This window comes from Lissotriton vulgaris, chromosome 7, assembly GCF_964263255.1.
Source record: "Lissotriton vulgaris chromosome 7, aLisVul1.2, whole genome shotgun sequence".
Lineage (NCBI taxonomy): Eukaryota > Metazoa > Chordata > Amphibia > Caudata > Salamandridae > Lissotriton > Lissotriton vulgaris.
The window spans coordinates 1690997048-1691012098 of NC_141695.1; the positions used below are offsets into that span (position 1 = coordinate 1690997048).

The following is a 15051-nucleotide window of genomic DNA, read 5'->3' on the forward strand; positions in this document are numbered from 1 at the left end:
CCCATCCTAGTTATTAGGGCTCAGGATGAGACCCGATGATGAAGCATGACACTACTAGAGTGGATGAGGGTCTATCAAAGAAAAAAGGATTTTTTTCATCACTAGCAAGGTTTCTTTTGGGTAGTGATTTTGTACACTTGGCAGGGGATACCTTTGTGTGACTGTTGGTTCTGATAGGGAGGCTGTATCTCCTTATGTGCATAGTGAAGGTCTGTCTTCCCTTCCCAGGAGTGGGATCCGGTAGATTCTGCTGTGGTTTAATTGTTTGTACAAATGTTGCTGTTTGCCAGCTAATAGGGTGGGCTATTTTAACTCTTGGCAATGATGGGATGGTCTTAAGCTGATTATCGTATGATGCTAAGTGATATATATATTGGTCATTGCAATCCATTTCTCTGGGTTTTTCTCTACCGTCATCCTGCATTTGAGCTGCCAGTCCCTGCACTAATGTCAAGACTGCTGGACTCAGCCACTCCAATGAGAAAGGATGCTACTTCTGTCTCTTAGGGAAACAGGGTTCCCTAGCAACAAATTTACTCACCACAGCCCAAGCAAAAACTACCATATTTTAAGTCTAGGGATCTTTAACAACCAGGGCCGGACTGGGAACCGAAACCGGCCCCGGCAAAGTGCTCGGCCGGCCCCCCCTCCCCTACACCCGAGGGGAGGGGGGACCGGCCGCGCTCTTTGCCAGGGCCGGTTTTCGGCCGCTTTTGTTACAGGGCCGTTTTTGCAGCTATGCTGCAAAAACGGCCCTGTAACAAAAACGGCCCCCAGGGGCCCCAAACCGGCCCCAAACCGGCCCCCACCCGTGCGGCCCACTGGGGGATTGCCCAGCAACGGCCAGTCCGGGCCTGTTAACAACATTTCTGGCGGTTCTGATGTGCCAGGAAAACAGTCACAGTAATTTTCTATTCTGGAATTGCTTATTCCTTTCCTTAACAGTTTTTATCCAGATTTTCCCAAATTCCAGGGTCTTGGCACCAGTGGGTTCATACTAGAATGTGATGGGGTTCCCTGGTCGAGCCAGACCAACCAATCATTTGTCAGAACCAGATAACAAATGTCCAAACTGAAAGAAGTGGCCTCAATGTATAGTTTACTCAAAGGAAAAAGGTTAATTTCGGTGACAAATGTGAGAAATACTGCTTCCTACTACATGAGACGGAACAGTCTCCAACACTTGCATAATCCAGTGAAATTGTGTTTTCAAGGCTGCTATATTGTTCTGTAAATAATTTGTTTTGTTGTGTGCAGGTGATGTCTATGGAGAAGAAGCTGGACTTCCTGGTGAATATCTACATGCAGCGTATGGGAATCCAACCCACCGAAGCCGAAGCATACTTCGGCTCCAAGGAGCCGGCACCGCCATACCACAGCCCAGAAGACAGCCGAGAGCACTTGGATAAGAATGGCTGCATCACAAAGATCATCCGCTCCAGCAGCTCCATGGGGCAGAAGAACTTCTCTGCAGTGCCACCCACTGAAGGTGTATATGGGACCTCCTGCCCCCCATCCACCTCTTGGCAGCAGCAGCCCCTGTCGCAGCCTTACCATCGTCACAGTCATGGCTCCTCCCCAGTTGGGGACCCCACCTCGTTAGTACGTATCCCACCTCCACCAACACATGAACGCTCTTTATCGGCCAACAGTGGGGTCAACCGGCTCGGGGTGGAGCACCCCACGAGGAATGAAGATGGGTCAATCAAGCAACAGGAGGGGGTCTTGCGGGACAGTGACACTTCCATCTCCATTCCTTCAGTGGACCATGAGGAGCTCAACCGCTCTTTTAGCGGCTTCAGCATCTCCCAATCCAAGGAGAACCTGGAGGCTGTGAACAATGGCTGTTTCGCAAGTGTGGCACCCTGCCCCAAAATCAGACCCTACATCGCTGAGGGTGAATCGGACACAGACTCAGAACTGTGCACACCGTGTGGACCGCCACCCAGGTCAGCGACGGGTGAGGGACCTTATGCCGACATAGGGTGGCCGCACACCAAATAACTCACTATGGCGCTCCCACCGCCTGTTGCCACCCGAGTCTAGAGACTCTGCGGACGAAAGGTCAAGCCTGGTTCTGCCTGAGGCTCCACCTCAGCACAAAGCGCTCTTATCTTTTTAAAGGACTGATTTCCACAGAACCAGGCCCATTGCTCACCTACTTCAAATAATATCCTTCACAAGCCTTGTGAATATCTTGAGGGCAACAAACGCCCTCAAATATATAAAAATCATCCCACACCTTCGTACTTCACTGATGTGCACATGTAGCTCTGAGACACAGGTTGAGGTTTGCAGCGGGCTGGTGGAAAATGCTTTAGAGATCATTGGTCATCTAATCACTATTGGGAAGTATTGCTTTTACTTTGGCTGCACACCTTGCTCGTGATTGGCTTTTATACATTTTTTGCTAGGATGGAAAGTTCCCCTTGCAATTTTTTACAACCTTAAGTACTCAGAAATCCTTCCTATTAACTAAGGATTAAATAATAAAAAAATCAGCCACTCCATTTTGAATCTGACTCAACCTCTCTCCCTGCCAGTGTGGGACCTGCTATATAAAATGTATGGTACGTTTCATGCTCACTTTGACGTACTGTCTAGTGAAGCATTTGATCCCTTCTAGAAGTTATTTTTCCATCAAATCATCAGAACTACAGTATTTGGTGTGGGAAAGCCACTGCTATATGTCAAACTGCTGGTCACTAAGCCGCGGAATAAGTAATGTCACTAGAAATACCCTTTAATGTTGAGTGAGATGGTGAGACAGAAGTTTGGAGAGACTGTTGCACTTGTGAGAGTTTGCACAGCAGCTCTGGTTGCAACTCTCTGACCATCCAACCTTGGAATATTTCCGCCTTGTAGACTAGATGGGAGAAGGAGGAGGAGGTGGGCCCTTGAAGGGGCATGGTTTGGAGCACAGACATTGCATGAGAAGCTGAGCATCACATCTACCCAGTCCTGTCAAGTTTTCCAGGTCCATGCATGATGTGCTGATACAGTCCAGAGTTTTGCTTTGAATTGACTTGTATTCTTGTTTAATTCATCATAAAACAGGACTACATGTCCCAGAATTCAAAGAAAAAAAACCTGCCCAGGAACAGCACACCAGGCATGCACTTGGAAAACTTGGCTGCTATGCCTACCTTCAACAGTGCAAACAACGGCATCTCATGCTGCCACCCTATCTCCTCCGGTGCTTTGCTAAACTCGCAATCCATAACTCCAGTGGAAGCCTCCGCACAAGACCTGCAAATTTGCTCCATTCAAGTGCTGCCAGCTAAACTTGGGGTATGAGTCACAAACCTCATATTTGAGTAAGTTTACTGCCTTTCAGTATTCACAAAATATACTTTTGTAGTAATTCACACTTTTGTAGTAAATTCCACATTGCAAATAACATAAAAATGGTACTGCTACACTCTCCCATAGAAGATAATGGAGTTAAGGACTCATAATAAAACCCCATATGAAATAAGTGAATTAAAGTCAACTATTAAAAATAATTACAAAAATATACTTAATTGTAGTAAACTTACTCAAAAGTGTAAACGTTTTAAAATGTAAGTTATCTTAGTGAATTTAGTTGGTTTTTGAGGCTTTGAAGGGAATGGAACCTTTTGAAGAGTTGCAGGAATTGGATGAGTGAGTCACTTATAAGGCTTGTGTCACTGTTATCCAGACAGAGGATGTGCAAAATCAATGACCTGTCAGGCTAATACCTTGGCAATCTAATCAGGCGCACAAGGGTCAGTCGCATATCAGGTTAACAGCTCTGAGGAGAAGACACTCTTTTTTTCCTAATGCACAGCTCCAATGCTGATTATTCACCCTTGGGTTTTTCACATGTATCTATACAAAGCGACAGGAGGCCAAAGGGTTGGGGAATGGACAATACAGATGTACTACTGTATACCAGCACCAAACAATATTGAGATACAAGAATATCGAGGACAGAATATCAAGGGATAAAAAAAATCAATAGGTAAATGCATAAAGGGAATGATAGATTTACTATTTCTAACTCCTTATCTATGTACCTTGAAAATATATGCACCGAATATGTTTGTGAGTTAGGGATAGAATATCTATACTCATTCCGCTGTCGATATCTTTTTTCAATATTTTCAATATTTTTGGCCACCGATATTGTGTGCTCGATATTCCCGGTGTACACCACCAGTGACATAATATAACATATTGAAAACAATACTTCCTTAGTCCTAGTGTTAAAAAAAATAGACACATGGGCATGTAAAGGACCAGGGCTTCCAATGCTTCACTGGTGAGGCGCACACGTTGCAGTAGTGGAATTTACAAGGAGTGTAAGTGAGTTTTAATGCACTTTGCAGATCTTCAAGTGCCATCAAGAGCAGTGCTCTGAAGTGCTTTCTTGTTACCACATTTATTAGGTCTGCAAAAGAAGAGTTTGTTCTGATGCTAGTGTCTGCAGTAGAATCTATTAGTGTGTCCACAGCCCAAAAACACAGGGCTTTAGCACCAACAAGCATCCACAGAAGCAGTGTGACTGCATACCCCAGGGGCAGGGTACTACTCTATCACAAATAAACCATCCACCGCATTGGGCCCAATGCACTGAATCTGCACACCTCAGATGCGGGAGCTTCTGTTTTATTGGCAAACAGTCCCCAGGAACAGGTTCTAATGCAACGTGCCCACACTCCACAGTGCTGAGAGCTTCTCGGTCACTAGCAAATCCCCCCTGCATTAGGGCCTAAGGCAGAGCCTCTGCACACCTCAGAGGCTAATGTAGTGCACCTCCATGGCAGAGAACCTCTCCATCATTAACAAACCATCACTCCGACCAGGGCCTGATACAGAGCGCCACCAAGGCAGAGAGCTTCTCTTTCACTAATAAACGTAACTGTGACCAAGGCCTGATGCAGTGTGTCTGCCAGTGCTTACTTAATTTGAGCCGGAGGTTTCCATTGCTAGGGCCCTGCACTTTATTGTCAACATCTACACTTATGACAGTCTGACATATGGTGGCGCTGTCTGTCTAATTTAGAGATGAGCACAACAACAGTTGTTTATGAATTCTATATACATTTTAATGGCTTATACTTGCCACCCAAGCCATTCTTACAGCTTTTGGGGGCCTGGAGTAGCTTGAATTGTCACATGTATAACAGTGTGATGGTTAGTGGTTGTCATTTGCAATGCTGACAGGAGCAATGGGTGATGGAAGCTGCAGTAGCCTCCTGAAGAAGGCCCTAGCACTCACTTAAACTATTTACAAACTAAGCACTGGCTGTCTGCACACCTTTAAGGCGGAGAGCCTCTGCCGGGGGCCTGATGCAGTGTGAGTCCACACCTCCGAGCCTTGGGCTTTCTAAGTTACTACACACATCTTGAAGAACCCTTGCTTCTGTAGCCTGGGTACTTGCGTTTGAACCTTAGCATCTGTTCAAAGAGAACACGAGTAACTCCAGCATTCACTGTGATTTTCATGGTGCTTCTGAAGGGAATAGCATGTAATATATCAATCAAATACCTTTCACCAGTCTCTCAGATTAAGACTGAATGCAGCTGACAATCATGTATCTGAATCTTTTGGATTGCAAGGAGGTAGAGTGGCAGAGGCGAATGGAAAATACAATGTGGAAATAATGGAGAAATAGCCGGACTATGGGCACACCAGAGTTGAGTCACAAACATTTTTGGGTGGTAAAAACAGCGCATAGGCCAGAAAAAAGTTCACTGTAGTCATGCAAATCACACATGTACAGCAATTTTACGCACAGATGGCACATTCCCTTGACTAAATTGAACTTATACTTTCGGATGAGACTTACAAATGAGTTACAATGAGTTACAAACTAAAGGCATATAAGCGTTGTCTACCTGTGCCTAAATTACGCTAGGTATGTGTGCATTACCCATCCGTAATTCAATAAGGGCTTGAGAGAGTGGGTTTGCCATGACATCGCTTGCAGTTGTCCAGGACCTCCATCATGAATGAGGTTCCCAACCCCGCTGTAGTGTTGGAGGGTTCCCAAAATCTCAGGTCAGGTGGCTGGCTATGGTTCAGCCTGATGGCCCCTTGGACTCTTGAGCCAGAAATGAGCCGAGATAAGCTGTGAGTGAGTGACTTTTCCAGCAAATGGCGTGAGTCAAGAGAGGGAGTGGGAGATAAACAAACAGGGGAGTGGAGTAGAAGAAAGGCAGAACAAAGGAAGATGGGCAATAGTCAGAAAGATGAAGGTCAAAGAGGAATACAAGTCACAGCCTATTAAGGAAGCAAGAAAGGAGGGTACATTTGTGATGGGGAGAACTGAAGAATAGGAGAGGAGAGGAAGAGAAGAGAAGAGGTAGGAAAGATATGCCATGGAAGACGGATGAGACTGCAACAGGCTGGTGTGATAAGAACGTAGGGCTGGTGCAGAGTCAATAGTGTGATGCGCCTGAGTGAGTCTGCCTGCACTCGCGAGCTACTAGGGGCACCAGTTTGCCAGGACATGCCCATATCCACTAATGGGTCAGTCTAATGGGTCAGTCATGGGTCAGTCAGTCAGTCAGTCAGTCAGTCAGTAAGTCAGTCAGTCACTAATGGGTCAGTAGAGCTGACACTCACTCCTTTTCCCTGCTGCCTCAGCCTCTCACAGAGGGATCATGATTTTACTGGCTCGACCAAGCTTCGACTCCTGGCTACCTGTTCCCTTAGTTGACCGCCTGGCTTAAATCTTCCCTTAAATTCTCTGGCTTGCCCTCTTCTAACTTTAAAAAACTTTGGGTCATTCATAAATGTTTTTAGATGCACTTGATTAGCTGATCCTACCCCCCTAACTCAAACGTGAGAGAACCTTGTCTGAGGTATGCACACGTAGCGTATAGCAAACTAATCAATCTGATATTTACAAGATGAATGTGGGCCTTTTGAGGAAAAACTTGTAGATTTCCAAAAGCTTTTACACTGTTGCATTTTTCTAACTGGGCACCTGCTTCAAGTACTTGCATCACAACTGTATAAGTTGCGATAGTAATTCACCAATATGTAAATGCGGCCCTTACTCCATGCACACATTGTGTTTGATGTACCTGAAATTGCATGTGTATTGGTAAATCTCTATAAGCTACAAGACACGGGCCATAACTTAAGCCTTGCACAACTTATTTAATGTCTTTCTTCACATTCTTATGATTCAGCAATGTCCTCAACATGAACACAGTTATCAATGTTTTTGATACCAATTATAATTGAGATTTGTTTCTGTAATTCCATCCAGGACATATCTTACGCATCAAGTGCCATATTTATGACTTTAGTGGCTCAGGGCAGCACAGCAAGTGACCTTTCTGTGCTGGGTTACAAGGATAGGGCAGGAATGCGCCGTATTTATCCAATACGGCATATTCCTCTCCTTTTCCCTGCACTGTCTTGGCAGCCTAGCACCAACACATGCACCATGATGCAAGGGTGTCTGCATTGCAGGCAGGATTTTTTTGTGCAGGAAGTAGCACCTTGCAGCACAAAAGCAATCCTGAGAGGCTTTTTCCTCTTTCTATGTGTCCAGAGGAAAAATGAGGAGAAATAAGCACATTTCTCCTTATTACGCCTCCCTGAGGGAGGCATATTTTTGGGGCTCATTCCCAGGCTTACAAGGTCTTGTTAATCTGGGAATGCTTCAAAACCATGGGAGTTTCGTAGGAACACCCACGCAATGTCCATGGAATGTCCTCCCAGGGTAGAGTAATTTAACACAATAATTTTAGCTGCATTACTCCATATTTTTGGAGCCACTCAAAGCCACACGGCATCATAAAGTGGCTTTGCGTGGCTTCAAAAATATGATTTAAATAACCTTGTTCCATGGTGCAAGAGCGACGCAAACCAGGTCAAAATTATGGCCCCAAATCCTTTTTAGGAGATATATGAGGTACTGCACCTCATTGATCCCTGTAAGAAGTTGCATTCACATCTCTTTATTCTGTCTGGAGTATTCACTGTATTCCATTAACATGGAAAGAAAAGGGAAGTACTGTAGACTCCCTAAACAGTACAGTGGGTTAGTGGCGAGAAGAGGGTGAGGGGGGACAACAAAACATAACTTGCTTAAAGATTAAATAAATTGGTGGGGAGGCCAGAAGTAGATGCTTGCAAATTCAGTGGCCACACAAATGATGACCATAGAGAAGTTAGCTGTTTGATTTAAAACCTCCTGTGAGTGTTAAAATTACCTTATGAATTATTACCATTCCACCTAATCCCATTGAGACGTATTCTTCATCACGTCAGCCGTCACTGAATTAGGAAATATCTGTCTCTTTCCAATTTACTTAAAAGATTTACTTCAGCCATTTATTTGAGAAAGATTTGGGAGGATCCGTGTTTCACTCTTCATCACACTCTTACTTGAAGTTTTGTACTATAAGCCAGGGTATGAGTAAAAATTGTCTTTTAAAGAGGCTTAGTCTCGATGGCGGAGGCAGCCATCTTGGTTAAGGTTGAGCATCCAATCCAAAGACGGGACTTCACATTTGTCTGATGCAATGCATGTTAGGATGAGATGTGGCAGTGCACTATTGTCGGAAATCCTAAACAGAGATTATCATATATAAACCTACACCAACTTCTCATGCTTCGAAGGTTCTTCTCGGAGATGGGAGTTTGACCTTATTAAAGATGGTGGCTTCCATCTGGATGATCAGTGTTTTGTTAAATACAAGTTATCTCCTGATCACTGATTAAGCAAAATAAAACAAAAAGGTCATGGACAGCTTGAAAAAAGGGGAAGATCCTATACAGGAAAATTAAATTGGAGTTGTCTTTTAAGATGTATTAGATTTTCTCAAATTGACATGCCTTGCTCCCCACATTCCTCAGTATCTATTAAATATTTGGTATATCATAAGCAGCGGATCCCCTGACTGATGTTGAAATGAGTAGGGGTGCATCTGTTAACATCAAAGTACAGGGATCAAGGTTCCCCAGCCCCTTATGGCTGTGAGTTTAGGATATGAGTTACAAACTGGGACTTGATGTACCAGATTAAGTTTTACGGAGGTCTACAAGCCCCATTTGGGAGCTGTCACTCTGTCTCCAAGCTGCCTGCCTCTTCACATAAGATCCATGTCCAACTGGAGAGAGACCCTTTTATCCATCTGCAACTTGAATATTGTTCCCTTGATCCACTGGAAGACCTGGTTTTGAGATACATGTCTTTCTCACATCTTCAAAAAACAGTTTGAAGGCCAATGGCACAGGTGGAAGCACAAGGCAGTTTGGGCTTCCGCCTACGTCAAACAATGGAATTTGGAAGGGGCTCAGATGGATGATAGCCATGTTTTTCTGATGGATGCTTCGGATGGGTGGAGAAGATGGAAATCACCCACAGATCTATGCACAGATCCATGAGAACAAAGCTTAGTTGTGCTTTTGCGATACTGAATAACAGCTTCTGCTGTATTGATTTTTCTCTGATTCTGATTTTATCTCTCATTTTGCCTTCTTTTCCCCAGAAAACAATTTCTGTCAGTACAACAATACAATGTTGTCACTTGGTCCTTATGAGTATTGATGAATGCATACTTTTCTCCTCTTGGGTCGGGATACTTTTGTAGTACCACTCAGCTCTCTCGTGGTGGCCCTTGTCTGGTTCATCACTGTATTGGATTGTGCAGTGCATTATGGTTTTGATTTGTGCTTGCTGCTCAAATGGTCTCTCACTGCATCCCCACTATCTCTCCATTGTGGATGGGGTGGAAGGTTGGTCCTGTGAGTTGGACAGACAGACTACTCTACATAAAGTCTTCCTCGTTGTTACCACCAAAGTGTTGCCACCTTTCAGAAGTATTTCAATGGGGAGAGGGTGGGTGGATTATGGAAGAGCTGCGCTATTACGCGCCACCACTTGTGGTTGTTTGATGGAAAGCACAAGCTGATTTTGGACTGTACCAGTAAGTGAGAATTAGTTTATGTGCGGTAGGCTCAGGAAGGATCTTGAGCAGCATTGTTCTGAAGCTCCCTTATTATTTAATTAATATTATAGCTATCATGCCAAGAAACCACTCACAACTATACCTATTTTATCCCGAAGACTTCAAATTAGTTTTCTTCATGTTTATCACATTGAAACGGCACCTCCTCAATTTCCCTCTCCACTCTCGGCTCAATCATATCTTCATCCTTGGCCATTTATGGTATTTGAACAGTCAGCGGACTGAGTTGGGTACTATCACAGGAGCCTTGTGGAGTCATTCTGAGTACAAATTTACAGCTCTGCTGGTGGTGTGATACTAGGCATGTGCTGACTTTCTGAGGAGGACCCCACTGACATCCCAGGTCTCCATGGGCATGCTATGAAATCCTCACAGCGCTCCACTGTCTTAATTTATTCCCTCCCTTCTACATTTTCTCTCTGCTTACTTTTCTTTTCAAAGCTCAATTTCTCCCTGAAGCTTATCTCTTCTTGTGAAGGATTGCACTTTGTAGGTCTCTCCGGAGTAATAATTTTGCAAGTTTGGGATCTGGATGAGGTTAAGCAGTAAAGCTAAGTGAGTTGATTCAACTTCTCCACCACTGAACAAAGCATATTTAAATATTGAATCCCCTTGTTTAGTCCCGAGCCAGTTTTCTCGTCTCCTTTTATTAAACCTCAGGCACCTCTTACACATGCAGAATACCAAAGCAATTGTACTCTCATGGGGAATCTATCTGGTAGCAAACTGTAATCAAGGTATATATTTTCCCATCCTCTGCCATGTCAATCCACTCCGTTTTCAGCATTATTTTAAGTGTATAATTAACTCTGTCAGTTAATCCATTGGATTTGGGGTGATATTTTCTTATTTTCTCCCTTCTTCTATGTACGTGTCAGTCCTCATCACCGCAACTTTTTGGACAATCTGATTAACAACCTGTGCCTTAGTTTTTTGCTAATTTTCCGAAGAGACAAGTCAGCATCTTGTGAACGACTCTTTTGAACTTCTCCATTTATCGTCACAGACTCGCTGTAATGGACTCAGAAAAATATGTTAAATGTATTATTACAATTTAATACTTTAAAACACTGGACTTGGATTGAGTGACCGATCATTGTGAAAGCAAGCACAGATAGCAAATACTTTTCCCCAAAGTCTCAGTTAATTCTTTTGGGAAGCAAATTCCTTACTCTTGCCCTATTTTGTAGGATGATCATTTGGGTACCCTGGGGGCCAAGCTTCCACTTGTTTTTAGAAGTGGATACTGTTTATCCCTGGAGAGGTCTCCTTCACCTTGAAGACTAGGCATTGACTCAGATGTATGTTAACCATGTGTGAACAAGGTTTGACTGACTGATCTTTTCTTGCACAGTGCCTGTGAATTTCAACTTAGCTTCATGCTCTAGATGGTCAAGTGCATGAAAAACAGTAAGTGTTGGATCCTTCCAAGGACATGCAATGCTAACATGGCATCCACGGACATACAACGATGGACATATTGGGGAATGATTCCTTTTATTGCTTTAAGGGGGTACATACAGCAGAACACATAGAAGACTGGCGATGCACTTTACTGGGAGATGATTCCATGCATGTACTTTCTATTTTGGATAATCAGACTGGTAATTCATTTTCCTCAAAGGTGCATTCTTGCATGCACTGGTAATGCTGGAGGCCCTATGGTACCGGTGATGTGTTTTCCCCTAAGGTTCTGCCATGCACATAAATCTGAGGACACGTGAGCACCAGCCATTTATTGCTCTCTAACAGACAATCATGCAAAGAACAATGGGTTTGGCAAGATTTTCCTTCACTCATTAGTACAGCCATTCATGGGTCTGCAGTACAGATCTATTTTCCTAGGAAGTTACATCAATGCACATGCGTATACCATTGGCGTACCAGCGCGTTCATTCACTTTCAGCTGCAGGTGAGCATACATGTTTGATGCAGGACACACTAGGTCTCTGGTATAGGCTTTCACTCGAAGGGATGAGAGATCCACTTTGTGATCTAGTATTATTTCACTTGACATGGCGGCCTTGCATGTATGTGCAGCACGGGATGCATGGCAGTCATATCATTTTGTTTCACTTTGAGGTACAGCCAGGCGCCCACATACCATGGTGGAGCACAGGTGTGACGCTGACTCCTTTAAAGTGCAGCCATGCATGCGCATGCGATGCACGAGGTTCTGCGGTGCAGGTGTCTGCTTTGACTCGCAATGTTTTGTCGCATGCATTTTCTCAAACAGGTGAATGTCAGGAATAAGATGATACAATGTCCAGCATTTATTCTGGAATCCGTGCCACCCTTGCAACTGCTGTTCCCATTAACAATAAACTGACTGCACATCTTTTACTGTGTAGCCTCTTGTCTTTCTTTTCAATGCGCCTCCTTACCCGGGGTTGGCATTGGGTAGTGGCAGTGTGTCCTGCTGTTTGCTGACATAGGAACTGACTCTTTGCCAAAGGTCTTTGCTGGTTTTCATTTGCTTGGAAGAATTTTTTAGTTCCTAAAAAAATAAACATATGCAATTCAATTCAATTTCTTTATTTATTCAGCTATGAAATAGCCTTAAAAGAACATGATAAAAAATACAATAAATATACATAAAAACATCATACTTCCCAAGTCATTAGATGTTTAAAACATTGGAATGCGAGAAAAATAAGTAAATAATCTAGCATGGTTTTCCTAGAGGATACAACAACTTGAAGGAACATAGGGGCATATTACCAACGAGTAGCGATATTTATCACTAACTAGGCTTAGCAACGATTTTTTATCGCTAAGCATCGCCGGAAATTATCACTGAGATAACGTGCTATTAGCAATGTTTATCTCCAAAGCAATAATTTTTCCGGCGATAGCGTGAATATCGCTGAGAATACAGCGATTTTCACGCATTAGCGACGAAATGCTCTTAGCCATGTTATCCACCTCCCATTGGATAACATGGCTAAGAACTGGTCTGAGCAGGCGTTAGTTTTTGGCGATAGCGAGAATATTTCCATCGCTACACCCACCTTCCTAATAGGCGATAGCGACGTTGGCGACTGCTTTCAGTCGCTAACAGGTTGGGTACGCCCACTTTGCATGTCATTAGCGATAAATATCGCTGACATGCATAGCGGGCCCCATACCGCTCGCTATCGCCTAAAAGCTGTCGCTAACATCAGTTAGCGACAGCTTGCTAATATAGCGATAGAATTATTGCCGCTTAGCGGCCGAAAACGGCCGCTAAACCGGCAATAATTGCCTATCGCCCCCCTTGGTAATATGCCCCATAGTTTTGCAGCAACAAATTTCATCATCAGACAGAGTAGGTAAGAAGCAATATGCCTGCATACAAAACATGTCTGATTATATAACACAGAAAAACCACAGAAAAAAAGAAAGTGCAGCATATTTTGTTTCGACTAGTTGTTGCATTGACATTTCCTCAATTCAAGCCCCTGCTGATACCCACTTGGGAAGTATAAAAGATATTTTATCATTCCAACCCTAAATCTCGTGTCCAGCTACTTTTCGTGTTCCATATGCCATCTTGGCTCGGCTCCCCTAAGTATCTATTTGGACCACTCTTTCCAAGGATTTTTAAACTTAGGCCAACCAGGGTATAGAGAGGCCCTTATCACGGACCAGACAATCTTTGACTATGTTGTATGTTAGTGTGGCACCTTCTCCACTCCAAATGGATAGCCACAGCGTAGATGGGCGACTCGGAACAGTTAGCCTATGTCCATCTCCCTGTGACAAATGAAATGGGAGAAAGATGCTGGAGCTGATACTAACCTTCTCAGGAAGCAATTCTCCTCGCTCTTGAGATTTGTAGGAGCACCCAGTCCTCATACCCCAGCACCATGGGTTGCAATTGGAATGGACTTGGGTAGATTTATTTCTGGTAAGGGTTTTAGTGGCCTTCCACTCTTTGATGTTGGCAAACTAAGCAGTTACCCGATTGATCTTGAGAATTTTACTCTACACTGTGCAATATGCTGAGCCCATGAGCCTGAAGTACAGATATGAATTCCTAAATATGGAAATGTGCTAGTGCTAGATAAAGTGCTTGTGCCTACAGTAATAGAGAATAGTTTGTGCGCTTTGGACCCCAGGATATTAAAAATGATTTAGTCAAATTTCTCTACAGATTAAGATTTGCCATAAAATTCACAAGAGAGTGAGTTAAAACAAGTCACAAAGCTTTAGGGGTTTGGGCAATTAAAACAGCATCATCACTTTATAGTAAGGCATCAAAAGGGGTACCACATACTAGCGGTACGTCAGGGGTGCTCTTAATAATTTCTGCGCTCAACTCATTTATGTACAGAATAAACAATAATGGTGCTAATACACATCCCTGATGGACCCCCTGTTACTGAATTCACCAAATAAATATAAATATAGAATGGACAACATTTCGAATGGACAGAATATAGTGGTGAAAAATATCGAATTGAAGGTAAGTAATATAATATCGATTTCTTTAAATATAGAAAGTCAAAATATCGAAGTATATAATATAGGTATAAAAATATATAGAATTTTTATTAATATAGAATTTTTTTAAGTGTTTTGTATGTTAGTATATAAGTGAAAAGTGTATATAATTTTTGTAATTTATTTTAAGTAATGAATTTTATGGTATTTCATTTTTGCGTAATTTAATTATGTAGCGGATTGTGGGTTTATAGGGGAATAGGGTGGGAAGTAATTTAATTGAAATTAATTACATATTAAAAAGACTTTTTGTGTATTGATAATTAATTTACTGTTAATTGATTATTAATTGGTATTAATTTATTATTATTAATTCGTTTTTGTTATTGAAAATTAATTAGTTGTTAATTAATTATGAATAGGTAATTAATTTTAATAACTAATATTTATTTGTATTTATAATTGATTAATTATTACATAATAATAAATTGGCAAATCATTTTAAATAATGTTTTATTGGAATTGATATTTAATTTATTTTTATTAATATATTAAATCATTACTTTCCCTACTGTTAAATTCAATAGAGTAGGAATAGTAATGTTTACCCCTACGCTATCCAACGCTTTCCCTACTGTTGCACTCTCTGGAGTGGGAATAGTAATT

The 15051-nt window shown here is 42.6% G+C and overlaps 1 protein-coding gene across 3 annotated transcripts in view; it reads left to right on the forward strand.

The window, feature by feature from the left end:
• Nucleotides 1–12296, forward strand: part of KCNQ2 (potassium voltage-gated channel subfamily Q member 2) — a 326236-nt gene extending 313940 nt beyond the window's left edge. For all 3 annotated transcript variants that reach the window (XM_086932812.1, XM_086932813.1, XM_086932814.1), the window contains one exon: nt 1258–12296. In XM_086932812.1, coding sequence (XP_086788938.1) covers nt 1258–2004 — 747 coding nt within the window. In that variant the 3' untranslated portion in view covers nt 2005–12296. The remainder of the gene's footprint in view (nt 1–1257) is intronic.
• The last annotated feature ends 2755 nt before the right edge of the window (nt 12297–15051 follow it).